The sequence below is a fragment of the Cervus elaphus genome, chromosome 1, assembly GCF_910594005.1.
Source record: "Cervus elaphus chromosome 1, mCerEla1.1, whole genome shotgun sequence".
NCBI lineage: Eukaryota > Metazoa > Chordata > Mammalia > Artiodactyla > Cervidae > Cervus > Cervus elaphus.
Genome location: NC_057815.1, coordinates 53,614,278 through 53,641,449, shown reverse-complemented (window position 1 = coordinate 53,641,449; position 27,172 = coordinate 53,614,278). Strand labels below are relative to the sequence as shown.

Here is a 27,172-nt window from a genome sequence, read left to right as displayed (position 1 = left end):
GGACAGAGTTTAATTAGTAATTTGATGTTATAGCAGGGAAGAGAATTCAGTAAACACTGAACTCAGCTTTGATTTTGCCAGAGGTGGCTGGGTGTGTGACAGGGAGAATGAGGGAGTCAGGAGAGGGATAAGTGGGGTCTCAGTAGAGACAGGGAAGAGAGAAATTCCATAGGTTTCCTTAGTATAAATGCTTGTTACTCAGCTGGGTCTGTTAGCTGGCAGAGACTGAAGTTAGGATTCTGTCCTCCCCCAGAACTGGAAGACAGGCTCTATCCTTCCTGATAATTGCATTTGAAAGGTCTGGCTTTCTGGTCCTCCTCAGTGGTAGGAGATACATATACCTCTCAAAGGGACAGGAGAAAGATTGACAGTTGTAAGCCCATTCTTTAGTAAAAGCTCTAAGAAAAGATGGTCAGGAGCCTATAGACAGATGTTGGCTAAAATGAACAATAAATTCATCAGTCTTGAGTTTTCTCAGGCAAGGACTCTAAGAGGGACTGAGCTGTTAGAAACTGTCAGTGTTTAAGACTTCCCCATGCAGGAAGAAGTGGGTATGCTAAACTATTAGTGTTGAGAGTATACTTACTACAGGCCAAGGTCAAGGTCTAGTTGAGAAGAGGGCTCAAGGGAGCTTGGCTAGAGTGTGGTCGAAGAAAGAGAATCATTGTCAGTATGTACTAGCACCTGGAAGTGAATTGCTAGGTCCTGGGGTTAGGCATGATTGGTTTGCTTTAGCAGATACTGTCAAATGGTTTTCTAAAGTGATTGCTCCAATGTATATACCCTCCAGCAGGAAATGAGAACTCCCCTTCACCCATATCTTTGCCAACACTCTGTAGCCTTAGTTTTGCTTTGTTGATGTCACTGTTTTTATGGGTGTGGGGTGGTATCTCATTATGATTTTAATTGGCATTTACTTGATAATGATGTTGTGCTACTTTTCACAAGCTTATGTATTGACAGATATTTTCTTGTATGAGGTCTCTATTCAAGTCTTTTGTCCATACTTTCTTTGTGTAGTCAGTCCCTTCCTTATTAGTTTGTAATCTATGTAGACTCTGGATATAAACCCTTTGTCAGATATGTATATATTTTAATATTTTTTATATTATATATATATAAAATATCTCTTCCCACTCTTTGACTCACTTTTTCACTCTCTAAAGATGTTTTTGATAAACAAAGACATGTATTTTAATGAAGTCAAATTTATCAGTATTTTCCCTTATTGCTGATTTTTGCTTCCTGTTTATGAAATCTTTCCCTATTCTGAGGTCACAAAAATACTGTTGTATGTTATCTTCTGGAACTGGACTGTCTGGTATGGTACTCACTCTTTCACACTGAGATATAGCTAGTGTGAGTGAGGAATTGAATTTGAATTTTATTGAATATTAAAGAATTTAAATTTTGCAACTGAAGCAATATAAAATATCTTTCTATTCGACTCAATTTGTTTCTTTTGATACGACTACATTTCACTTTAACTATTAAAAATGTATTATCTAAATCAAGATGTGCTGTAATTATAAAATATGCACCAGATCCTAAAGTCTTAGTATGAATGAAATAATGTAAAAGATCTCAATATTATTATATTGATTATACATTGAAATGATAACATTTTTGAAATTTGAGCTAAACATATGATTAAGACTAATTTCATCTGTTTTTTTTGTTCACTTTTTATTGTGGCTACTGAGAAATTTTAAATGACATACATGGCTAAATTTGGATTTCTATTGTCCAACATTGTTAGAGAAGCTTTGTTATTTTATCTTTTATAAATAAATCTGTGACCAACATAGCATAGATTTTGGTATAGTCTGAGAAGTAGGGTGAGGGTTTATTTTTTTTCCATGTTTCTATCCAATTGATTCAGCAGCGTTTATTAAAAGGCCATCCTTTGCCCTCACTTCATTGTAGTGACACTTGTCATAAAAGAAGCAGGTTCATTTTTGAATCTTCTATTCTTTTCCGCTGGTTTGTCCATCCTCGCACCTGAATCACGCTGTTTTCATTATGTGGTTTTATAATAAATCTTGATAGTCTGAAGTAAATTTTCTACTTTGTTTTTCTTCAAGATTGTTTGATATTCTTGGCCTTTTGCATTTCCATATGACTTACAGAAGCAATTCATCAATTTCCACAAAAATATTTTCTGGGCAGATGACTGGTATTGCATTGGCTCCATAGTTAAATTTAGAGAGAATTAACATCTTTGCAATATTAAGCCTTCAAATTCGTGGACATAATACATTCCTGAAGACTTCTGCAATTTCTGTCAGTGTTTTATAGTTATAGTAATCTTGCACAATTTTCATTATATATATGCCCAGTATTCAATATTTGTGTGTGCAGTTATAAATGATACAGTTTTAAACTCATTAAGTTAGAGACATTTGATAGCTTTAGAATATTGTCTTCAGATCCAAGAACCCTCTATTTAGTCAGAGTTCTTAAAAATTCTGGATATAAGTCCTTCATCAGATACGTGTTTGCAAATATTTTCTCCCAGCTAGTCTAATTGTCTTTTCATTTTCATGATCATCCAAAAAAATGGAAGCTTTTAATTTGATGAAGACAAATTAATTAATTTTTTTATAGTTTGAGTTAGAGTTAAGAAATCTTTCTAAATCCAGAGTCACTAAGGCTCTCTCCTATGTTTTCTCTCAGAAATTTTACAGTTTTTAGCTTTGGAGCTTAAGTCTATAATCCAATTCTAATTAATTTTGTATAGTATAAATAAAAGTTAAAGTGTTTTGACCATGGTTATCCAACTGTTACAGCCCCACTTATTAAAAAGACTGTTCTTTGCTCATTGTGTTACTGTGGCATCTTCATAGATAATCAGTTGACTATGTACATGTGGGTTTACCACTGTACTTTCTACTCTATTTCATTAATCTGTATATTTATCCTTACATTCTCTTGACTGCTATAGCTTTAGAGTAAGTCTTGCAAACACATAGTGGGAGTCTTCCAGTTTTGTTCTTAAATATTATTTTTGCTATTCTGGGTCTTCGGTGTTTCCAAAAAGTTCAGCTTGCCAATTTCTACCAAATAAGTCTACTGGAATTTTGATTGAGATTGTTTTTAATCTATAAATAATTTGGGGGAAATTGATTCTTACTGAGTCTTTCAGTCCATGGAAATGGAATCTCTCTCAACATTTAAGTTTTCTTAGGTTTCAATGTGTAATTCCTGCACATATTTTGTTAAATGTATTCCTTAAGAACTGAACAGCAGTGTTCCTTGAGAGTTTCTTATTTTGTTGTTGCTGCTGTTATAAGTGGAATGGCTTTCTTAATTTTCATTTTCAGTTGTTGTTGTTCAGTCACTAAGTCATGTCTGACTCTGTGACCCCATGGATTGCAGCCCACCAGGCCCCTCTGTCCACCACTGTCTCCTGGAGTTTGCTCAAATTCATGTCCACTGAGTTGGTGGTGCTACCTAATCATCTCACCCTCTGCCACCCTCTTCTCCTTTTGCCTTCAATTTCTCCTGGCATCAGGATCTTTTCCAATGAATTGGCTCTGTGCATCAGGTCACCAAAGTATTGGAGTTTCAGTTGCTAATATATAGAAACACACTTGACTTTTTATGTTGTGCTTGCTAAACTCTTATTATTCTAGTAGATTTTTTGGTGAGATTTTCTACATAGATAATCATGTTGTCTGAAAATAAAGACAATTTGACATCTTCCTTTCTAGTTTGTATACCTTTTATTTAATTTTATTGTACTGGCTGGGACCTCCTAAAAAATGCTAAATAGAAGTGGAATGCTAAATAGAATAGATCATTGTCTTTTTAACCCAGTATCAAAGGCTTATGTTTCACCGCTGAATATATTATTTGCTATAGATTATATTTATTGATTTATAACATTATGTGTTTTATGTGTTTATTTTGACCCCTATATGCACTACAGCATACTCACCACCAAAGTTTTAGTTTCCATCCATTACCATACAGTTGACCTTCTTTACTCATTTTTCCCTCCCCCTACCCTCTTCCCTCTGGTAATCATTATTCTGTTCTCTGTATTTACATGTTTTTTATGTGCTTTGATTTGATTTGTTCAATTAATTTATTTTTGTATTCCCCATACCATTCCCCATATCATATGCATTCATCTTTCTCCATCTCACTGGTTTCACTTCGCATAAAATCATCAAGGTCCATCCATGCTGTCACAAATGGCAAGATGTCATCCTTTTATATCGATTCTATCATATTGGCTTCCCTGGTGGTTCAGCAGTAAAGAATCTACCTTCAATGCAAGAGAAAGGGGTTTGATCCCTGGGTCAGGAAGATCCCCTGGAGGAGGACATGGCAACCCACTCCAGTATTCTTGCCTGGAGAATCCCATGGACAGAGGAGCCTGGTGGGCTAGTCCATAGGATAGCAAAGAGTCAGACCCAACTGAAGCAACTTAGCACACAGGCCAGATTCTATCATATTACCACATCTATCTTTTCATTCATTGATGGGCACCTAGGTTGTTCTCATAACTGGCTATTGAAAATAATGCTGTGATGAACATAATGTGGTATATATATCTTTTGAAATCAATATCTTGTGCTCTTTGGATAAATATCCAGAACTGGAATAGCTGGATCACATCTGTTTGTAATTTTTTGAAGAACCTCCATAATGTTTTCTATTGTGGCTGCACCTACTTATATTCCCACCAACAGTATATGGGGGTTCCTTCTGATAGATATATAAATAATCAGATTTTCTGTTTCTTCTTATGTCAGTTTTGTAAGCTGTGTTTTCCACTAAGTTTGTCTATTTTATCTAAATTTTCAAGTTTATTGTCACAAAATGGTTTCTGGTTAGTAGCTCCCTTTAATACTCTGTTGAACTTTTTATCTTAAGTATTGGTGTGTTTTTTCTCTCTTTTTTCTTAATTATTCTTGATGGAGGTTATCAACTTTATTCATCTTTTTAAAGAAGATTTTTGCTTTGTTAATATTTCTGCTTTGTTTTTATTGTCTTTCGTAATCTGTTCTTATCTTGAGTAATCTCTTTCTTTTACTTTCCTTAGGTTCATTTAGTGGCTCTTTTTCTAGTTTCTTGATGTATTAATAGATCTTAGAGCATCAATTCTCAACTTTTCTCTTTTACATAATGTGTACATTTAAAGCTACATTCTAGTCATTTTATTGTACTGTATTTTTATCATCAGCCAATTCAAATTTATTTTATTTCTTCTTTGACCTATAAGTTGTTACAAATAATCGCTTAAGTTCTAAACACTTTGAGATTTTTCTACTTATATGTATTTTTTAATTTATTTATTTTTAATTGGAAGATGATTGCTTTACTGTGTTGTGTTGGTTTCTGCCATACAGTACCATGAATCAGCCATAGGCACACAAATATCCCCTCCTTCCTGAGCCTCCCTCCCGCCTCCCACCCCATCCCACTTTCTATTTATAGTTCTTATTCTTGATTTCTAGCTTAACCTCACTGTCATCAGAAGATATACTATGTATGACTTCAGTCCTTTGGAATTTGTTGATACTTGCTTTATGGTTTGGCATATTACCAATTTAGTAAACGTTGCATATGCTCTGAAAAAATATTCTCTAGTTATTGTGGGATTGTTCTGTATCAGTCAATTAGATCAAATATGTCAGTAGTGTTTACTCAAATCTTCTGTACCCTTACCGTTTGTCACTTGTACTTCTGACCGACTAGATATAAGCAGAGGTTCTTCCATTTCCTTCCCTTGGGTTCAATAATTTGCTAATGTGGTGTAGAACTCAACAGACACTTACTTACACTCATTAGTTTATTATGAAGGATATGATAAAGGTTACAAATGAATAGCCTGATGAAGAAATACATAGGGTGATGTCTGGAAGGATCCCAAGCACGAGAGCTTCTGTTCCCAAGCAGCTGGGGTACAACACCCTCCCAGCACATGGATGTGTTCACCAATCTGGAAACTCTCCAAAATCTGTACTTTAGGGACTTTTAGGTGGCCTCATCACATAGGTATAATCGATTATTAGCTCATTTTCCAGCCCCTCTCCCCTCTTCAGAGGATGGGCGTTAGAGATAAAAGTTCCAAGCTTCTAATCATGGCTTGGATCAAGCTTCTAATCATCTATTGACCAGCTCCTATTCCCAAGCCCACCAACAGTCTCCTCATTAGAACAAAAGATACTCCTACCACCTAGGAAATTCCAAGGGTTTTAGGAACCCTGTGTCAGGAATTGAGGTCAAAGATCAAATATTAGCAGAAATTGGGACAGAGACCAATACAGAAGGTCCTTGATTTATAATGGTTCAATTTACAATTTTATTTTTTTTTACTTTATTGTGGTGCAAAAGCAATAGGCATTCAGTAGAAGCCATTCTTTGATTTTGAATTTTGATCTTTTCCCAGGCTAGAGACATGTGCTGACATATTCTATACAGAGTCACAGCTCCCAATCAGCCAGGAGATTACAAGGGTAAATAACTGATACTGTTACACTCATCTGCACTCAACCATTTGGTTTCTCACTTCAGCATAGTATTCAATAAACTATACGAGATTTTCTACACATTGTTATAAAACAGGCTTTGTATTAGATTATTTTTTCCCAACTAGGCAATGTAAGTGTTCTGAGCACATTATGGGTAGGCTAAGCTAAGCTATGACATTTAGTACGTGAGATGTATGGAATGAATTTTCAACTTAACAGTATTTTCAACTTAGGATGAGTTTGTTAGGATGTAACCCCATTGTAAGTTGAGGATTATCAATAGATGTATTTCTTATTATTTCACACTAACTTACATTAAATAGTCAATTGTCTTTTAAAGAAATTAAAAGTCACAAAGAAAAGTTATTTTATATTTACCATTCTGAAGTTCTTCATTCCATCTGGTATATTCCTTCTGCTACAGAGCTTTCTAAAATTTTTTTGTATCCATGTCTGCTAACAACAAATTATTCTAACTTTTTTTTTTTCCTTAAAAAAAGATCACCTTTATTCTTGCTTTAAGTTGAATGTGTTGTTTCACTGGACATAGAATCATAAATTGACAGATGATCTTGTTCTTTAAGTGTTTTAATGATGCTCCATTGTCTTTTGGCTTAGGTCAGTTCTGACAAGATGTCCATGGATATTCTTATGTTCGTTCCCTGTAGGAAATGTATTATTTTTCTCAGTCTTTGCTTTTAAGATTTTGTCTACATCTCTGGTCTTTGGCAATTTTATTATCATGAGGCTTGCTATGATTTTCTTTATGTTTACCCTGCTTGTGGTTTTTTGAGCTTGTTGAAGCTATGGATTTACAATTTTCATTAAATTTGTATGATTTTCAGCAATATTATGTCAACTACATTTTCTGTTCCTGCCATTCTCCCTCTGTCTCCTGGTTCTCCAATCACATGTATTTTAGACCATTTGATTTTGCATCACACATCACTGAGGTCTATTCATTTTTTTCAGGGTCTTTTTCTCTGTGCTTCAATTTGGATAGTTTTTTTTTTTTTTTTTGCTATGATTTAATTTCACTGAATATTTTCTTCTGCAGTACTTAGTCTGCTGGCAGTATTTAGTCTGCTGTTAAGCTGATCTGGTGAACATTTCACTTCAGATTTTATAATTTTCATCTTCATAGGGTCCATTTGATTCTTTTAAAAATATTTTTCATTTCTGTCCTCATTCTGTTCATGCTTTCTTTTTAAATTTTTGAGCACATTAAAATAACTCTTTTTAAAATCTTTGTCTAGTTTCATGGGCTTTGCTGGTGGCTCAAACGGTAAAGAATCTGCCTGAAATGTGGGAGACCTGGGTTCAACCTCTGGGTTGGGAAGATCCCCTGGAGAAGGGAAAGGCTACCCACTCCAGTATTCCTGCCTGGAGAATTCCAAGGACAGAGGAGCTTGGCAGACTCCTTGGGATTGCAGAGTCAGACACAACTGACTTTCACTAACTCACAGTTTCATCATTTCTGAGTTTTATTTTATTGATTGATTTTTCTCTTGATTATCAGACTCATTTTCCTATCTAGTAACTGTTTCTAATTTTCTAATATCTAGAAACTGTTTCCGTGTATCTAGTAACTGTTTCTAATTTTCTTGAAGAGATCTCTAGTCTTTCCCATTCTATTCTTTTCATTGATCACTTTCTTATCTCTCCTTGCTATTCTTTGGAACTCTGCATTCAAATGGGTACATCTTTCCTTATCTCCTTTTTCTTTCATTTCTCTTCTTTTCACAGCTATCTGTTAGGCCTCCTCAGACAACCATTTTGCCTTTTTGCATTTCTTTTTCTTGGGAATGGTCTTGATCCCTGCCTCCTATACAATGTCTTGAACCACCGTCCATAGTTCTTCAGGCACTCTGTCTATCAGATCGAATCCCTTGTATCTATTTCTCACTTCTACTGTATAATCGTAAGGGATTTGATTTAGGTCATACCTGAATGGTCTAGTGGTTTTTCCTACTTTCTTCAATTTCAGTCTGAATTTGGCAATAAGGAGTTCATGATCTGAGCTTCAGTCAGCTTCCGGTCTTGTTTTTGCTGACTGTATAGAGCGGCTCCATCTTTGGCTACAAAAAATATAATCAACTTGATTTCAGTATTGACCATCTGGTGATGTCCATGTGTAGAGTCTTCTCTGGAAGAGGGTGTTTGCTGTGATCAGTATGTTCTCTTAGCAAAACTCTGTTAGCCTTTGCCCTGCTTCATTCTGTACTCCAAGGCCAAATTTGCCTGTTACTCCAGGTGTTTCTTGACTTACTACTTTTGCATTCCAGTCCCCTATAATGAAAAGGACATCTTTGTTGGGTGTTAGTTCTAGAAGGTCTTGTAAGTCTTCATAGAACCATTCAACTTCAGCTTCTTCAGCATTACTTGTCAGGGCATAGACTTGGATTACTGTGATATTGAATGGTTTGCCTTGGAAACGAACAGAGATCATTCTGTCATTTTTGAGATTGCATCCAAGTACTACTGTTATAGCCACGCTTTCCGAGAAACAGACTCACTCAGAAGGACAATGCAGATAGTGGAGTGCAGTTTATTACGCCGGCGGGCCCAAGGCAGAGTCTCCTCTTAGCCAAGGACCCCGTCCAGCATTTGTGAAAATCTTTTATACCCCATGCATACGTGTCCAGACCCACCACCTACCCCATGTGTACGTGTCTAAACCCACCACCTACCCCATGTGTACATGTCTAAATCCACCACCTACCCCATGTGTACGTGTCTAAACCCACCACCTACCCCATGTGTACGTGTCCAAACAGTCAATAGTCAATAAGCCCGCAGTTACATTCCAACCAGTTAATAATCGATAAGCCTGTGATTACATCCTGATAGATACGAAAAAAGTTTATGACCTGTCCGGAGACAGGGGTGATTACGGTATGCTTCCTCTTAGGTAATGAGTAGCCTGGATGTGATCTTCAAGATTCCCCTGTCTAGAGGGGGTCTTATCCTTCCATTGTCGTCCCCACAGGCACTAAGCAGAGAGTTCAGAGTCCACTGGAGAGGCAGCCGAGCACGGCCAGCACGGACAGGCCTGAGATAGAGTCCAGGCCCTATGAATTCCTTCTTCACTACATATTGGACTCTTGTTGACTACAATGGCTACTCCATTTCTTCTAAGTGATTCTTGCCCACAGTAGTAGATATAATGGTCATCTGAGTTAAATTCACCCATTCCAGTCCATTTTAGTTTGCTGATTCCTAAAATGTTGATGTTCACTCTTGCCATCTCCAGTTTGACCACTTCTAATTTGCCTTGATTCATGGACCTAACATTCCAGGTTCCTATGCAATATTGCTCTTTACAACATCAGACTTTACTTCCATCACCATTCACATCCACAACTGGAAAGAAATAGAGGAAAACAATAGAATGAAAAAGACTAGAGATCTCTTCAAGAAAATTAGAGATACCAAGGGAACATTTCATGCAAAGATGGGCACAATAGAAGAAAGAAATGGTATGGACCTAACAGAAGCGGAAGATATTGAGAAGAAGTGGCAAGAATACACAGAAGAACTATACAAAAAAATCTGCATGACCCAGATAATCACAGTGGTGTGATCACTCACCTAGAGCCAGACATCCTGGAATGTGAAGTCAAGTGGAACTTAGGAAGCATCACTACAAACAAAGCTAGTGGAGGTGGTGGAATTCCAGTTGAGCTATTTCAAATCCTAAAAGATGATACTGTGAAAGTGCTGCACTCAGTAGGCCAGCAAATTTGGAAAACTCAGCAGTGGCCACAGGACTGGAAAAGGTCAGTTTTCATTCCAGTCCCAAAGAAAGGCAATGCCAAAGAATGTTCAAATTACCACACAATTGCACTCATCTCACATACTAGTAAAGTAATGCTCAAAATTCTCCAAGCCAAGCTTCAACAATACATGAACCATAAACTTCCAGATGTTCAAGCTGGATTTAGAAAAGGCAGAGGAACCAGATCAAATTGCCAACATCTGCTGGATCATTGAAAAAGCAAGAGAGTTCCAGAAAAACATCTACTACTGCTTTATTGACTATGCCAAAGCCTTTGACTGTGTGGATCACAACAAACTGTGGAAAATTCTTCAAGAAATGTGAATACCAAACCACCTGACCTGCCTCCTGAGAAATCTCTGTGCAGGTCAGAAAACAACAGTTGGAACTGGACATGGAACAACAGACTGGTTCCAAATTAGGAAAGGAGTACGTCAAGGCTGTATATTGTCACCCTGCTTATTTAACTTATATGCAGAATGCGTCATGAGAAATGCTGGGCTGGAGGAAGCACAAGCTGGAATCAAGATTGCTGGCAGAAGTATCAATAACCTCAGATATGCAGATGACACCACCCTTATGGCAGAAAGTGAAGAAGAACTAAAGAGCCTCTTGATGAAAGTGAAAGAGGAGAGTGAAAGAGTTGGCTTAAACTCAGCATTCAGAAAACTAAGAACATGGCATCTGGTCCCATCACTTCATGCAAATAGTTGGGGAAGCAATGGGAACAATGAGAGACTTTATTTTGGGGGGCTCCAAAATCACTGCAGATGGTGACTGCATCCATGAAATTAAAAGACACTTGCTCCTTGGAAGAAAAGCTATGACCAACCTAGAGAGTATATTAAAAAGCAGAGACATTACTTTGCCAACAAAGGTCTGTCTAGTCAAAGCTATGGTTTTCCAATAGTCATGTATGGATGTGAGAGTTGGACTATAAAGAAATCTGAACACCAAAGAATTGATGCTTTTGAACTGTGGTGCTGGAGAAGACTCTTGAGAGTCCCTTGGACTGCAAGGATATCCAACCAGTCAATCCTAAAGGAAATCAGTCTTGAATATTCACTGGAAGGACTGATGCTGAAGCTGAAACTCCAACACTTTGGCCACCTGATGCAAAGAACCAACTCATTGGAAAAGACCCTGATGCTGGGAAAGATAGAAGGCAGGAGGAGAAGAGGACGACAGAGGATGGGATGGTTGGATGGCATCACTGACTCAATGGAAATGAGTTTGAGTAAACTCTGGGAGTTGGTGATGGACTGAAAGCCTGGCGTGCTGCAGCCCATGGGGTCACAAAGACTTGGACATGACTGAGTGACTGAACTGAACTGAGTAACTGTTTACTGACCGCTAGATTTGTGGGGCTGCAAAGGGTCAGATGTGACTGAGCAACTAAACAACAAAATAATTTTGTAAATATTACATTTTTGAGTGTCTCGATTTTGTTCCTTTATTTAAAGATTTTTATATAGACATTAAAGAATGTTTGGCAGGCAGTAAAGTAACTTGCAGATCAATTTGTTTCTTTCAAGGCTGGTTTTTAAACTTATTCAGTTATGTCTGTAATTACCTTTATTCTAGAACTAATTTATCGCTATTACTCAAGTGTGATGCTTCTGTGGTCTCCACTCCAATGCCCTCAATGTTTGCTCTACCCTAGTTGGGTAAAACTTGTAGCTTTCCCAGTCTTGTGAAAGCTGTAGAGATTTTTTACACTATTACTTTGCAACAGTTATCGGCCCAACCTTGTGCAATTTCTCTCTCTGCATCTATGATAGACTGAAGTTGACGTCTGTGCTTTTTTCTGAAGTCCTTTTTCTGCAAAGCTCCTTCCTCTCAAGTTCTCTTCCCCACATATTCCAATTGTCTCAGTCCATGCAAACACTGACCTCCATCTTCTCCACTCAAAGAATCTGCTGTGGTCTGTTTAGATTCTTCCTACCTGCCCTGTGTTCTGTTGGGCTTACCTCATTTGCTGTGTTCCTGTGCTTACCTCATTTGCTGTGTTTATCACTTCTGCACTGCCTCTTGTCCAATGTCTGGAAGCAAAGCAGCTGCTTCATATATTTTGTCCTGACTTCTAGTGCTTTGTGGTGGGAGATCAATTCCAGAATCAGTCACTCCGTTGTAGCCAGAGTAGAAAAATGCTGCCAAGCTTTATAAGCTTGCAAGTGAAAACTAAACTAGAATGAATGGTTCTATGATGGAATAGAGTACAGGGGAAGAGATTTAGGGGTAACTATTTAACTTTATATAACTTTGCCAGAACTTTAAGAAGTGCTTCATATTTAGAAACATTTTCTTCTCAATTTCAAAATAAAATTCAATAGAAATATTTATTTTTGAGAATTAGAAAAAGTTTTAAATTTAGACACTATACTTCCTCCACAGAATAACGATTAATCAGGCAGTTTTATAGTTGGCACAAGTGGTAAAGAACCCACCTGCTGATGCAGAAGACGTAAGAGGCGTGGGTTTGATCCCTGGGTTGGGAGAGTCTCCTGGAGGAGGGCATGGCTACCCACTCCAGTATTCTTGCCTGGAGAATCCCATGGATAGAGGAGCCTGGCAGGCTATTCCAGAGGGTCTCAAAGAGACATGACTGAAGTGACTTAGCACGACACTAGTATTGCAGTAGTGTTCATTGGGATCAATGATGATGATGTAGCAATAGCTGCTGCTTCATTATCTGGGTGAGGCAGCTGATGGTGATGAAAACATTTATTTAAGCACCTGCAATGAACCAGGCAGGATTCCCAAGTGGCTCAGTGGTTAAGAATCATCTGCCAGTGCACGAGATGCAGGTTTGACCCCTGGGTCAGGAAAATTGCCTGGAGGAGAAAATGGCAACCCCCTTCAATATCCTTGCCTGGACAATCCCATGGACAGAGAAGCATGGAGGGCTATAGTCCATGGGGTCACAAAGAGTTGGACATGACTGAGCATGCACGCATACATCCAATTAATCAGGTACTGTGCTAGACTCTTTATATTGATCTTTCTTCTTCCACAGCAGTTCTGCAAGTTAGAAATCACGATCCCCAGAAACTCAAGAGGTGAAGTTAGTTCCTCAAGCTTACAGAAGGGAATATTCAGTGCTTAAAATACTCAGCAGTAATTTAGTGGCTCGAGCTGGGACACAATCTCAGATCCCTACCAACAATGCCTCCACCATTATTATGCTGCTCCTGATTCTATCTTCACCTGAGCTTTCCCATCTGGCAAATTAAAGTGAAAAACAGTTAACTCCCTCCCCAGAGAGGCTGTGTTATTATATAGATGTTTTGCATTATTTTGCTTTGAATAACAGCATATGTAAATGTGTTCCTGGAGGTTAAAATTACCCTTATTTTTTAAAACTTGGCCTCTCCCACTGGGGTGAATAGTTGAAAATTACAGGGAAGAAAAGGCAGGCTGGAGAGAATGTTAGTCAGCTTGAAATTGCCTTTCCTCCCTCTGTACCCAGCACACATTTCTCTTTAGATAGAACCTGCCATGGCAGAGTAAAGATGAGTAAGTTTTCTATCACAGAGTCCTAGCTGGTTCTGATATCCAGTGTTTAGGGTGGGTTAATCCAGATATTAATCATTGACTGTGCTTCAGGTTGATGTGTCCTGGCAGATGCTCTTGCTGAGCAGAATACAAGTCTCCTGTGGCACCTGGAAGACTTTATACACATGATCGGTCCCTAGACAAGTCACAAAGAGATTTGCGCAAACATGGGCACTTCCTGCCTCAAACATCTACCTCTTGTTGAGGAGTTGGCATGTCCCTTCGACTCCAGCTCTCCCATGGGCCTGGAATTGTTGAGTCCTCCCTATCTTAAACTGCCTTTTCTGGCATTTGAATCATCACTTCGATGATGTGATAATATCTGCAAGTTGGGAAAATAAAAGTGGCATTTGTTTAGCCATAATTAATGAAATATTTATGTTGCATGAGACTATGTGATAAAACCTTAGGCTTAGAGTCCTTTTGCTTCTGATTACATTTGGGATTTTTTTTCTATGACCAGACATTCTGACGCCAGCCCTTTTACACTGAGCAGATGTCATGTAGTAAAAATGGGTGCCAGATGCTGTGAGCCGCAGAAGGGCGATTTGTTTAAGAGCTGGCTCCGACTTTTTTGCATTCAATTACTCTGCAGAACGAACCTTACACAAGCATTTAGGTAACTCCGCTAACTTCAGACACGCATTTTAATAATAGATTTCATCTCTGAATGCATTCTAAGCAACACACCATATAAATGGTGTTTAAGGAATTAATTGATTTCTGCATAATACCTTTCTTTTTTTTTTTTCACATGAAAAGAGAACTGCAAAGCTCTTGGCAGGGACCCAGAAATGTAATTAACGTGGAGGGCCAAATTTTCAGTTGCCCTCAGGTGCTGCGGCTTCATGCTCACGGCAGGTGCAGGGAAGGGAGGGTGGGGAGGGAGAGAACGGGGGTGGCAGGGAGGGGGGAGAGGCGGCTCAGGGTTATGAAGCAGAAGAAGCTAGGAGTTTCAAGTGAGTTCTGTTCCCATTTCAGGTCTCACGCACGTCCCCACCAGAGCACAGGAGACAGGGACTGTCTCTTCTACCTCTTCCTCCACCACCTCCTCCGCAGATGAGGAATTCCATCCCCAGCCTTCCTCAAGGTCAAAGGTAACAACACTTGGCAAACCAACAGGGGCCTTGGCTTGTGGGGGCCGTTTTACCATCCAGATTTCAGACCCAATGTGGGCTCCAGCTGCAGCAGTTTCATTAGGAAGATCATGTTTCATTGCATCTGACAGCAACCACTCTTTTTTACCTGAACACCCTAAGGATTATCTTTATATATATATATATATATAACTTTTAGAAGCTTGCCTTTCTCAGAAATGTCAAAATGGGAAGGCAGAAAAAACCAGACGTATTTACTTGAAACCATTTGGTGACTGCAGCTCTTAAAGTGGGTTTAATATGTGATCCAACAAGCAAACCATCGAAAAAAATTATAGCAAGCAGATGCATATTTCCCTGGGGGAAGCACAGCTTCATTTAAGAAGCACTAGAGGCAGATTGCATGGAAAATGTTATGTTTATTCTAATCAGAAATGCGAAATGAACCATGCAGTTGCATCTAGACTCCGAGGATCCCCACTGACTAGCTGAGTGCCGGCAGAGGGACAGCCATTCTCTTTGCTTAATGAACATTAGTTTACGGAGCACCCTTTAAACAACTCCTGTACCCATGGATTTAAAACCACAAATGTTGCTGTATGTCTTTAAATGCATCTGTATGTCACATATGTGGAGACGTGCATCCCATGACCAAATCCCTCCATTGTCTCCGTTGTGCCCTGGGGCTGGAAGGGCTGAATGGCTGGACCGCATGTGCCTCCTGGGCGGACAGACAAGCAGTTCAATGCTGTGGAAGTGTTTACTCTTTGGAGCAGTGAGGATCTGAGGAGAGAGAGAACCAAATTTATTTACTTAACTCAACTTTTCCATATCTGGCACTAGGAGCTTTGGCGTCATCTCAAGTCACTCAGGGGTTCCAGCTCCCCAAGGCACAGCTTGGAGCAAGTCAGGAGGGAACTGGGACATGTGTGTGTGTGAGAGAGAGAGGGAGAGAGAGAGAGAGAAGACAGGGAGGAAGGGAGAGAAAGGGGAGAGAATGAGAATAAGACAATACTGAGAGATTTCTAATTTCTGACTGTGGGTGTGTCTGATTCGTTTGGCACTCAACACAAATGAATTCTGTGTGTTGATTTCTAGGGTTTCCCTACAGGCCTTCTCACCCCCTTGAGTGACACTGAGTTAATTCTGTATTCGAATGAGGCAGAGACCCCAGCATCAACCATCTTGACACTCATGGGGACCCAAAGAATGGAGTGGTCCAAAGCTCTCAAAATAGCAAGACCATGATAACATAGGGCAAGCCTTCCAAATAGCTCTGTGTCTTCCTGGTGACCCAGAACAGAGCCAATCATCACATAAGCCTGCAGTGTGGTATAGCTGGGCTTCCCAGGTAGCGCCTTGGTAAAGAATCTGCCTGTCAATGCAGGAGACATGGGTTTGATCCCTGGGTCAGGAAGGTCCCCTGGAATTGGAAATGGCAATCCACTCTCAGTATTTTTGCCTAAGAAATTCCATGAACAGAGGAGCCTGGCAGGCTACAGTCCATGGGGTTGCAAAGAGTCAGATATGACTGAGAAGGCATGTTTGTGGTAAAGCTTGCTGGTGCTTCTGGCTTCTGACATGGCCCGTTCTTCAGGAAGGGAAGCTGGCAAAAAGGCTCCTTCTTTAGCACTTCTCAGAGCTCACACTGAAGGAATGGAAGGAGTGTTTTCCCCTCTGGTTTTTTAGTCTATTTTGCCCCACACAGATATGTCCCCAACTACATGGCATAGAGCCCATGTCAGCTCCAGTGAACCTTTACACAGGAAACTGGTGTGTGTGTTAGTTGCTCAGTCGTGTCTGACTCTTTGCGACCCATGGGCTGTAGCCCGCCAGGCTCCTTGTTCATGGAATTCTTCAGGCAAGAATATTGAGTGGGTTGCCATGCTCTTCTACAGGTCAGGAAACTGGAGACAAAATAAATACCCTCACCTCTTTGCTCTGCACCCCTCCCCTTAAATTAATGCCGGAATCTGACAGATGGGGACAGGCAGCTTGTCTTCAGCCCTGCCAGATTTCTTTCTCTGTCCTTTATCTTTTTCTTCCTTAGCCTCTTTCCTTTCCTCTCTGTATCGTCACCACCATCACTGAGGATGTAAGAAGTGTGCCTGGTACTTCATAAGGTTATATGAGTGTTTGTTGATATATCATCCTTTTTGTCTATATCGTCATCTTAATAAAAGACAGTACAAGACTTTCTTTACCCATCTAGGTTCTGCTTTGCTGACTCTTGATAAAGGAGTTGGGCTTTGGCAACTTTGCTGCCGTAAAGTGCTGAGATGGTATGAGGCTGTCAAGGCATCCTTGCTGAAATTGTTTGAATGATCTTAATTTAGGGTGAAAGCCTGATATTTCTATAAAACAGAGGTGCTTGATGTACCTGCACTGTATTGGGCATGGGAAAGACAGAATAAACTAGATGGAAATATGGACACTTGGATTCAGGTTACCTGGGCTTAGCTACTGGTGCTTCCAATTCCTGATTGTGTCATCTTGGGTAAATCATTTAACTTCTCTGAGTTCTGATTCCCTTGTCTATTAAAAAAAAACATAATTTGAAGAATAAATAAGATGATATTTGTGAAGTAATCAGCATAGTGTCTGGCACATAGCACTCAGTACTTGCTGGCATTTATTATGTAGATTAGTATAATGAGAGCTCAAGAGATATTTGTTAAATAAGGGACTGACTCTCCACAGAGACTGAGTTAGCCAATCTCTGGACAACAACTACCAGTGATTTCCACCATGCCCCTCTCCACCCCAGCCTTCTAAGAAAGGTCCCGGCCACTAAGTAGGGGTTTCCTCATCCAAATGGCCTGGAACCTCTGCAGTGGTTGATAGTCAATCTAGAAATTGTCCTAGACTTGTCATGAAGACCTGGATCAAGTTTTGTAAATGCCTCAGTTCTCAGTGTTCTGTATTCTACTAGCCCAGGCACACAGAGAACCCAGTGGTATTAATGATTTATTTGTACAAAGTGAAGTAGGGAAGGAAAGCAATCTTCTGCCTTGATAGAGACCATTTTTATCATTGCAGAAAGCTCTGTTGGACATCATTGTTCTAGAAGTTAAGCAGTGGTTTGGTTGGAGAGGAGAGAGGCTGTGACAGTATTTTGTAAGTTTCAACTCCATTTTTCTTAGACATAGTTTTCTTTTTGTTTTTTGTAGGAGAGGAAGACACTTCGAAGAAGGAGGAAGCTGGAAAAAGCAACAAAACAATTGGTTAAGCAAGAAGAATTGAAAAGACTTCATAAAGCTCAGGTCAGAAACCAAACGAGTGAGTGGGTCTGGGTTGCTGGGGATCTGGATCTGGAAGCCATTTGGAAATCTGTGTTGAACTGGAGAAGCTGAGCTGGGGAAAGATCAGTCTGTCTTCTCCAAGCACCAGGCTGTGGCTGTTCTGAAGGCTGTGGTTCCGTCCCTGGTGGGGCTCTGGGGCCAGAGAGCCCAGGTGTTGAGTTGGCCCACTCCCAGCTGCCTTTCCATCTCCAGGCGTGTGTCCTGCAAAGTGAGCTGGAATGGCAGCCAACACATGGCCTTGGAGACCATCCCAGGCCCTGACTACCACACGCAGTGGCCTTCGTTTTGTCCTCTGTGAGGATATAACCTTCTCTTGAATTTCTGACAGTGTCTTTGCTGAACTGACAGCTCTTGGGGCTGTCTCTGTTCCAAGGTTAGTTGAACACAGAAGCATCTACCATTCTGCTGTAGACTTCCTGGCCTAATTGTTTACTGCAAACATTTTTGCTCAAGTTGATCTACCCACCTGCAAAATGAAGCAGAAAGTCAAGGCACTTCCCCTGTCCCTGAGGACCCCAAACCTAGCCTTGAAGAGCAGTTGAGTTTTTTGACTAAGGGACCTAAAATGATCACTTGTGTTAATGCAGTGTACCCTTACATCTTCTTCTCCAGTAACTCACTTTATCCAGTTGTGTAGTCTGATAAGTTGTTTCTGACAAGAAGGAAGTCACTAATACTAACCTTCTTTACTCTTCTCAGTGGCTGACTCGGGAGCCACCCTCTTCCCCTAGCAGTCGGGGAAAATTAAATTCCCTCTGTCCATCCTCACCTTCTGAAACAGGCTTTCTTGAAACATTTCAACTTTTCCTTCTGAGAACAAGATATCTTTATGAAACGGATTGGCAAACTCAACAATTTCTTCTTCTTGTATTGGGTTGACCGAAAAGTTCATTCGGGTTTTTCCATGCGATGTTATGGAAAAACCCCAACAGCTTTTTTGCCAACCTGATATTTCTACTCCAGACAGTAGACAGTGATAACAGAAGAATCACAGTAGCCTTCTGAGTCCTAATCTGCTAGCATCCATACCTGCCCCATACATCTTTGAGATTTTCATTTCTAAAGAATGACGACTGTATCAATCAGCTTGAGCTGCCATGATGACACACCGCAGACTGGGCAGCTTAAACCACAGAAATTTATTCTTTCACAGCTCTGGAGGCTGGATGTCCAAGATCAAGGTGTCTCCAGTGTTGGTTTCCGGTGAGGACTCTCTTCCTGGCTTGCAGACAGCTGCCTTCTTGCTGTGTCTTCACATGGTCTTTTCATGTGTGTGCATTCAGAGCAAGAGAAAGAAAGAATTCTGGTATCCTTCCCTCTGCATGTAAGGACACCAGTCCTGTTGGATTAGGGCCCACTGCTATGGCCTCATTTAACCTCACCTACCTCCGTAAGGGCCAAACAGTCACTTTAGGGGTTTGGACATCAATAGATGAATTTAGTGTGGGGTGGAAGCTGCTCAGTCCATAACAATTACATAGCCATAATTACAAAGCAATCAGTCATAAAGTCATTTAAATGTTTCCCTTCCTTTAGCAATGCTATACTTTACTAGCGAGAGACAGATCTATAAAGATATCGTCATTTTTAAAAAAGAGATAGAGAGGAAGAAAGCATAAAAGCACAAGTAGTTTTAGTTAGAATTCCCATCTATTTCAGATTTTATGTTTGGGATTTAAGCACTCTCAGCTAAGACAAGAAGCCAGGTGGCTGCTGAGTCCCTGCCCTCACCCTTGCTCAGGCCTCTTCACAGATTAGAGGTGCCTTGGCAATTGTAATTTGACTCCAGGGGAGACTTAGAACAAGGCAGAGTTAAGGAGGAAGAGGAGTGAGACAGAGCTAGGAGAAAGTAGGGAAGGAAGGACACACAGGTTATACCTGCCCAAACAGCTGCCGCTTCCTTGAAGTTGCCTGGTGCAAGTCTGTTCTGCCAAGAGATGTGCCTTGTGGCAGCATGTGATTAAAAGCAGAGAAAACTGATGGGGATGAACAAAATATATATAGGAAAGGGATTTTGTCCCCTTAATTTTCCTTCCTAATACACACAAGAGAGAAATAGCTAGTGGGGAAACCAAACATGTAAATACAAAGCCCATCATGACCCCAAGCCTTGATAGATACCTACAGTAGTCTAAGGAGGATATGCCTTAATGAAATAAACATCTCTATCTTGTCTTAGTAAACTGCTAGCAACAAGCCACAGTATACTCCTGCAGCCAGTAAAAAGCCCCATGGTGCAATGAAATAATAGGTTGCAAATCTGTAGCTCAGGACAGGGGCAGGGCAGACTGCGAAAGGAACACCCCGCCCCAGGAGTTGGCTCCCATCTCCTGTTCCAATGTCTTGGGAGGTATCTGCTGGTTCTTCTTGGGAAAATAGAATGGGAGCATGCTCTGTCTTTGTCCCCAGAGATCCTGTCCAATTCTGAACGTGGCCGGTAGCTCCAGCAGCAGTGCCATGACCATGGTCAGAGGCCGAGGCTCCGAGGGGTCCAGCAGCCACGAGGGCTGCCCACCCAGGCCGGCAGCCTCTGCCTGAGAGCATATCTGTATGATTGGCCTGGTCCAAAGGGACTGACTCCTTGGAGTCAGATTGAGCTTACACACAGACTCCTTGCTTTCCGTTTTCATACTAAAGAAGGGAAATATCAAATTCCAGTTGTTTGGGGAATTCAGAGATTCTTACCCAGTTTACTGAGGAGCTGGCAACACGAGAGAAAGGGCTTCTTCCTCTTGGAAAGTAGGTGGCAGAACTGTCTCCCTTGTATGACTCTGCATGTTGCAAGTACCTGCATGACACATAATCCTGGCATTGCAGGCCATCCAGAGGCAGTTGGAGGAGGTGGAGGAGCGGCAGAGGGCTTCCGAGATCCAGGGCGTGAGGCTGGAGAAGGCGCTGAGAGGAGAAGCAGGTAGGCATCACTGTGGGCGCGTCCAGTGCAGTGGGCTCAGGCCTGGGACTATGGTCTGAGAAGAGTGTTGGTCTAACCATCCAGGCAAAGCAGTGAGGCCTTGTCACCTGCTGCGAAACTCTCAACACTGGCCTGGGTGCTCAATCTGCAGCTGCTTCCCACTTGCAAAATCAAACTGGTCATCCAGTTTGAAATTCCCAGGATATCGGTTGGCCTGTGGGCCTTGGGTTTCTGGTCTGTCTAGTCTCTCTGCTGCTATTTTCTTGCAATTCAGGGGTTAAGATAAATTCAGGAGAAATAGTTGAGTGTTTCAAGCAATGTTGGTAGAGATTCAAAGCTGGACTTGGAGTCGAAGTCCTGATTTCTGCCTTTACCACCTGTTTCTCCCTTTATCAGCTGTAAGGCCTTGGATCACTCATGCTCTAAACCTTTATGAACTTTTGTTTTCCGCTATAAAATGTGGATAATAGTGGTTTCCTATCTTATAGAGCTAAGATAAAGATTAAAGAAGAAATTATACACACACACACACACACACACACACACACATATATATGTATAGTACTGTGTTAGTCACTCAGTCATGTTCAACTCTTTGCAACCCTGTGGACTGTAGCCCACCAGGCTCCTCTGTCCATGGAATTCTCCAGGCAAGAGTACTGGAGTGGGTTGCCATTCCCTTCTCCTTGGAATCTTCCCCAATCAGCACATTGCCTGGCACAAGGGAAAGCAATAAATGATATCTATTCTACTGATAGCTTCAGATTCTTAGATGCAAACAGAATTCATCTGGTGAAGGCTTGCCTTATGTTAGACATGAAGACAAGATTTCTATAACGATAAACACAGTTTCTGACTTTGAGAAGTGTGTGGTCCATTGAGGGACACAGACATGTAAATAAACGAACCATAGTATAGGGAGATGAGGGTTGTGATGGGAACAAGCATTTGGGTAGAATGAGGACAGAATCATGGGGTTCCTAACTGATCTCAGTGGGGGTGGGGCAGGGAGGGGAGGTCAGTCAGGCTAATCACCTGGAAGGGATGATCTGTTAAGACAGGAACCAGAAGAGGAACAGGAGGTGACCAGGGAGGTGAGGAGACTGTTCTGGCAGAGTGAACAGCACTTGCAAAGGCCATACGTGAAATGCCTTAATGAATGAGGAGCCAGCAGAGGGTTTTGGGTGAGGGATAAAAGTGGAAGAAATCTATGTGCTTTTGGAAACCAGCCAGCAGTGTGTGGCTAATCAATTGGACTTAGTGGTGGGCATTGTCTCTTTTTTATTTAATTGAATTTTATTACAGTGTTGTGTTAGTTTCAAGTATACAGCAAAGTGATTCAGTTACATACACACACACACACACACACACACACACACACACATATGTATGAAAGTGTTTGTCGCTCAGTTGTGTCCAACTCTTTGTGATCCCATGGACTGTAGCCCACCAGGCTCCTCTGTCCATGGGATTCTCCAGGCAAGAATACTGGAGTGGTTTGCCATTCCCTTCTCCAAGGGACCTTCCTGACCCATGGATCAAACCCTTGCCTCTTATGTCTTCTGCATTGGAAGATGGGTTCTTTACCTTCTGAGTCACCAGAGAAGCCCCCATTTATATGTGTGAACACATCCATATACTTGAAGGCATTGTCTCTTTAATTTTCTGATGTGATATCTTCAGCCCTCTGTAGCTTGGCTATAAAGCATGAAAAAGCAGATACTGAAAAACATATATTTCTGTGTGCACTCGTGTAAACAATGTAGAGAAAGGTTAGGACTTTAATTCTCTTAAAAAGTCAGCAGATACAAACTCAGATTTTGTGAGACCTGAAGCTGGGGGCTACTCCCAGAGCCTTACAAAGGCGCATCCACTTGAGAGGTCCTATGATTTCAGCTTCAGTAGCTGCATGGCTAGTGTTTCTCTGGCGATGTCAGGGTCTGAGTTACTTTTACCCCTCTGTGCCTCAGTCTGTGTTTACAAAGTGGGAGTGACAATTGTACCTGCTCCCTCAGATTTATGTTGAAGACCAGCCAAAACAATGTATATGGAAGCCCTGAGACAGTGCCTGGCATGGGAGAGAGATGGTTAATAAATATTTGTTCCTTTTCTTTCAATACTCTGTGCATTTCCTTACAATGAGAACCCAAATCCACCCACTGGAAGTAGGGTTTTTGACAATAATGGTAACTGTTTGTCACTACTTGGAGTGAGGGTCACAGCCTGCCTCTATAGCTGTTGGGCTATAGGGCTGTAGGGCTTTCGATACAGTGAAATGTTTGGTCATATTCCCAATCAAGAAGGCTTGGCACTTGTCTTTGGGAATCTGCTGACTTCAGTGAGAGACCTAGAAATGAAAAGGATAAACCAGCAAAGCTAGGACATGTTTTGGTTTGCTGGGGAGGCAGTATGGCCTGGTGGGGTAGGTAAAATCATAAGCATCAAAGAGCTCCGTGTTCAAATTCTGTTCCACTGCATTTAGGCTGTGTGGTTTTAGGAGAATCACTTAACCTCTCTGGCCTCAGGTTCCTTGGAGTAAAAAGTGGGGCTAATAATCCTCACATTACTAGATCATTTTGAGAATTAAGGGCATTGGTGTGCCAAGAGTCTCCCAAGAGTGCCCACCACATTGTAGGCATTCAATAAATGGCTACCTGATATTACTTTATGAAATATTATTAAATATCCTGCACTTTTAAAAGAATTGAGTCTCTGCTCTTTATTGCTTGAAATGTAAAGTCTAGAAACAAAATTTTTAAAGCTCCTGAAAAATCTCCCTCACTGTAAAGAAAGGCTATTTTGAGTTATCAGCTAAAGAAACTCAGCCAGCTTACGGTGTTTTCAAAGGTAGTATTTCCCCAGCCAGAAGATGGATTCTGTTCATTCCCTTTATATCCTTGGTAATTTAATTTCCCTGTTAAGTTTATGGGCCTTTTTCTCCTTGATTGTCCTTGTGTGGGTGACAGAAGCAGATCAACAAGGAGCAGGAGACTGAAAGAGTCAAGTCACAGTGGCCCCAGAGGAAACCAAGCAGGAGATGTGCGAACCAGGCATCAAAATTAATACACTCCAACTTGTAATAACATTTGTGCAATAATAATATTCCTGTGCAGTTTAATATTCCACTCAGCCCCTTTAAGAGATTGCCCTGGTGCTTAATGAATGACCGATGCTTATTAGGTTAAGTTGTATTTGAGCTGGCCTGGGCTGCTCTGGTTCAACTGATTGAATGGGAATTATTTAATAGGTATTATTAGGATAATTAGAAAATAATCACAGTTAGACAATAATATTGAACTATAAAGGTTGTGAATAACCAAATTTAGAGACAGGCCTGAAAACATGAGTTGTCTGCGACAGTTATGCAAGTCTCCTCCGATAGGGATGTGCACCAGTCTGAAAGGGTCTTTTGTTCCTAGGAGTTATTCATTAGGCAGGCATTGAATTAGAGGAACATGCGGGGGTGCAGGACAGAGGGCAATGATGGCTGATGAGCAAAATGAGCCTTTGATGAGCTTCTAATTGTCGTGACAACAATTCCTGCTTTCTCTTTTTCCAACAGTCAGAAATAAGCTCTCCCACCCCCAGGAAGGGTTTTTCCCCATTTTGTCAAGGCAAGGGAAACAAAGAAAAACAAAAATCCACCCCAGATAACAAGTCATTATGTTCTGTAAGGTGTGTTTGTGAGTGTGTTTGTGTGTGTGTGTGTGTGTGAGATGTCCTTGACGGAGGGAATGGATTGTCCTGATGGTTCTAGCTGCCCAGAGTAAAGGACCATGATATGCAATGACCTGATTGCCCTGAGCCTCACTCTCTGTGAGGAGGTCAAGTTGAGCTTTGCAGCTTGCTTAGACTCTTCTTGGTCAAATGCTACTACCTACTGGTTTCTTGGTTGTCAACGTGGTGGTCAGTGTTACGTGCAAGGTGATGGAACACCCCAGTTTAGCAGGAGACCACCATTCAAATTTAGGCGAAGTAAATAACAGAATCTGTGCTTTCTTTCAGTACCTGGAAACAGGTAAAATCTGGTGAAAACTGAGATCAGGGGTGTATAGGAATTATTCCTCCACGATAGCTTTACCAGCTTTGAGGAAGGCTTACCAGTTGGTTGCCTGCATTGAGCTTCTTGTTTCTTTTTCCTTAGAGTCAGATGGCTTTTCCTTCACACAGATAAGGGGTTTACACAGAAGTAGCAGGCTGGCTGAGGCTGCCAGCAGGTGGCAGCAGGAGCATACATGACAACAAGAGAAATTGCAGTGAACCTTAGGCCGGAAGAGGGAAGTAGTTTGGCTTCCACTCTGTGGTTTTCATCTTGATTGCCACTGAGGAACAGAAGGAATAATAATTTCTTGGATAATGAAACAGCAAGGTGTCCTTCAAAGAACACAGATAGTAAAGTCAGACACTCCTGATTTTGAATCTTGATGCCATTCATGGCAGAGATTCTGAAGCTGGTAGCTAAGCAACCAAGGAATTTGGATGGGTTTGCCACACTCTGTGTGCTGAAAGTAAACCGTGAGATTCAGTGCAGCAGAGCAAGGGAGTTTTTACTCGCAGCACAGCAAATGGCAAGAGCAGCAGCATGGTACAAGTTGCCCTGTATCCAAGTGCTGGGGTGTGGTCTGATAGACCCGGATGGCAGCGGCGCACACAGTGGATTGTACCCCAGCAGAGGAACTCAGCAGCGTCTATAGCAAGCAGTCAACAAGCCAGCCCCTGTCCCAAGAAGCAAGTAATCTACTTGACTGGTTGCAAGAGTGGGTTGGGATCATAGGATGGTTAGTCCTTGCTGTGTGGCATACTCAGCAGACATGCAAGAATGCTCAAGATTTACAGCAGACTGCCTCTCTCAACAAATGGCAATAATCCATTTATTATGTAGTCACCTCTATTTCCAGCCTCAGTAGCTACCTAGTCAAGCAGTGGCCTTATTACAGAGATGGACCCAGTGAGGGCCAGACTAAGGTTCTCTTCTTGAAGAAGCCTTGGGTCATCTCTCCATTGTATGGATCCTGGGGTCATTGAGTTATGTGTTTCAGAGTTATGTGCTCTAGACAATTGCTTTACACAAAAAAATTGCCCATGACAGCAGTAAGAAATATGTTTTATATCACAAGTTATTAATAGTACATATAAATATATAATCGAATACAATGTTTCAGGAGATAATTTTAACTTTGCTACTTATAAAAGACTGATATTTTTTATTCTGTCTCATTTTCTAGTGCTTGTTATGACCCATAAAATTAGTTTTGCCTCCCTTAATTTTAAAAAACACTGTTACAGTGATTTTACCTGAAAAAAAATTTTTTTTAATTAAATACCCAAGTGATTGCCTCCGCCAAGAATACAGAATGCGGTTCTTAAAATGTATGGAGCAAGAGAATGGTGGAATATATACTGTAAAGCCCATTAACTACAGCAAGACACTTTTGAAGATGTTGCTAGACTTTTAAGTGAGAGAAGTCTCTCAGGGCCAAGAAAGAGGAGAAAGAAGAAACATCTGCTAAAACCTATGAGTTCCAGGAAGAAAGCAAACACAGAAACAGAAATCCAAGGTTGCCTCAAGTCTAACAAAAAGTAGAGGAGCTAACCTTGGGATTCCCATGTTAAGCCAGGTCTCTAGAACTCCAAGACCAATTGTAGATTCTGTATCAGAGACCATGCTTCATGTTAGGCTCTTAGGATTCAGACAGATTAAATTCAGTAAACTATGAGCTTATAACAATAATTTTTAAAATCACCCAAAACACAAAAAAGTGAGCCACTCAGAATGAGATTCAAGCCAAATCAACAAATTACCTACAGACAAAATTCTAGCAAATATGCTTTAAGCAGAAAAAAAAAAAGATAAGCCTAAGAGGCTGATCTAAAATATTCAAGAAGAAATGGTGAATGCAAAAAAATAATAAACACGTAAGTAAAACATTGTCAATATAAAATAGCATGGGTTTTGTTTTTTTTTCAAAGATAGAACTAAAATACTGGACTAAAATGAACATAAGTTGGGAGGTGAATGATTAGAAGTAAAGCATTCCAGGGTC

The 27,172-nt window shown here is 40.7% G+C and overlaps 1 protein-coding gene across 3 annotated transcripts in view; it reads left to right on the top strand.

Moving 5' to 3' along the window:
• The window catches only part of MICAL2 (microtubule associated monooxygenase, calponin and LIM domain containing 2), a 233,885-nt gene that overhangs the window by 183,042 nt on the left and 23,671 nt on the right, over window positions 1-27,172 (top strand). For all 3 annotated transcript variants that reach the window (XM_043902882.1, XM_043902873.1, XM_043902865.1), the window contains 3 exons: window positions 14,800-14,915; window positions 18,086-18,178; window positions 21,035-21,128. In XM_043902882.1, coding sequence (XP_043758817.1) covers window positions 14,800-14,915; window positions 18,086-18,178; window positions 21,035-21,128 — 303 coding nt within the window. The remainder of the gene's footprint in view (window positions 1-14,799; window positions 14,916-18,085; window positions 18,179-21,034; window positions 21,129-27,172) is intronic.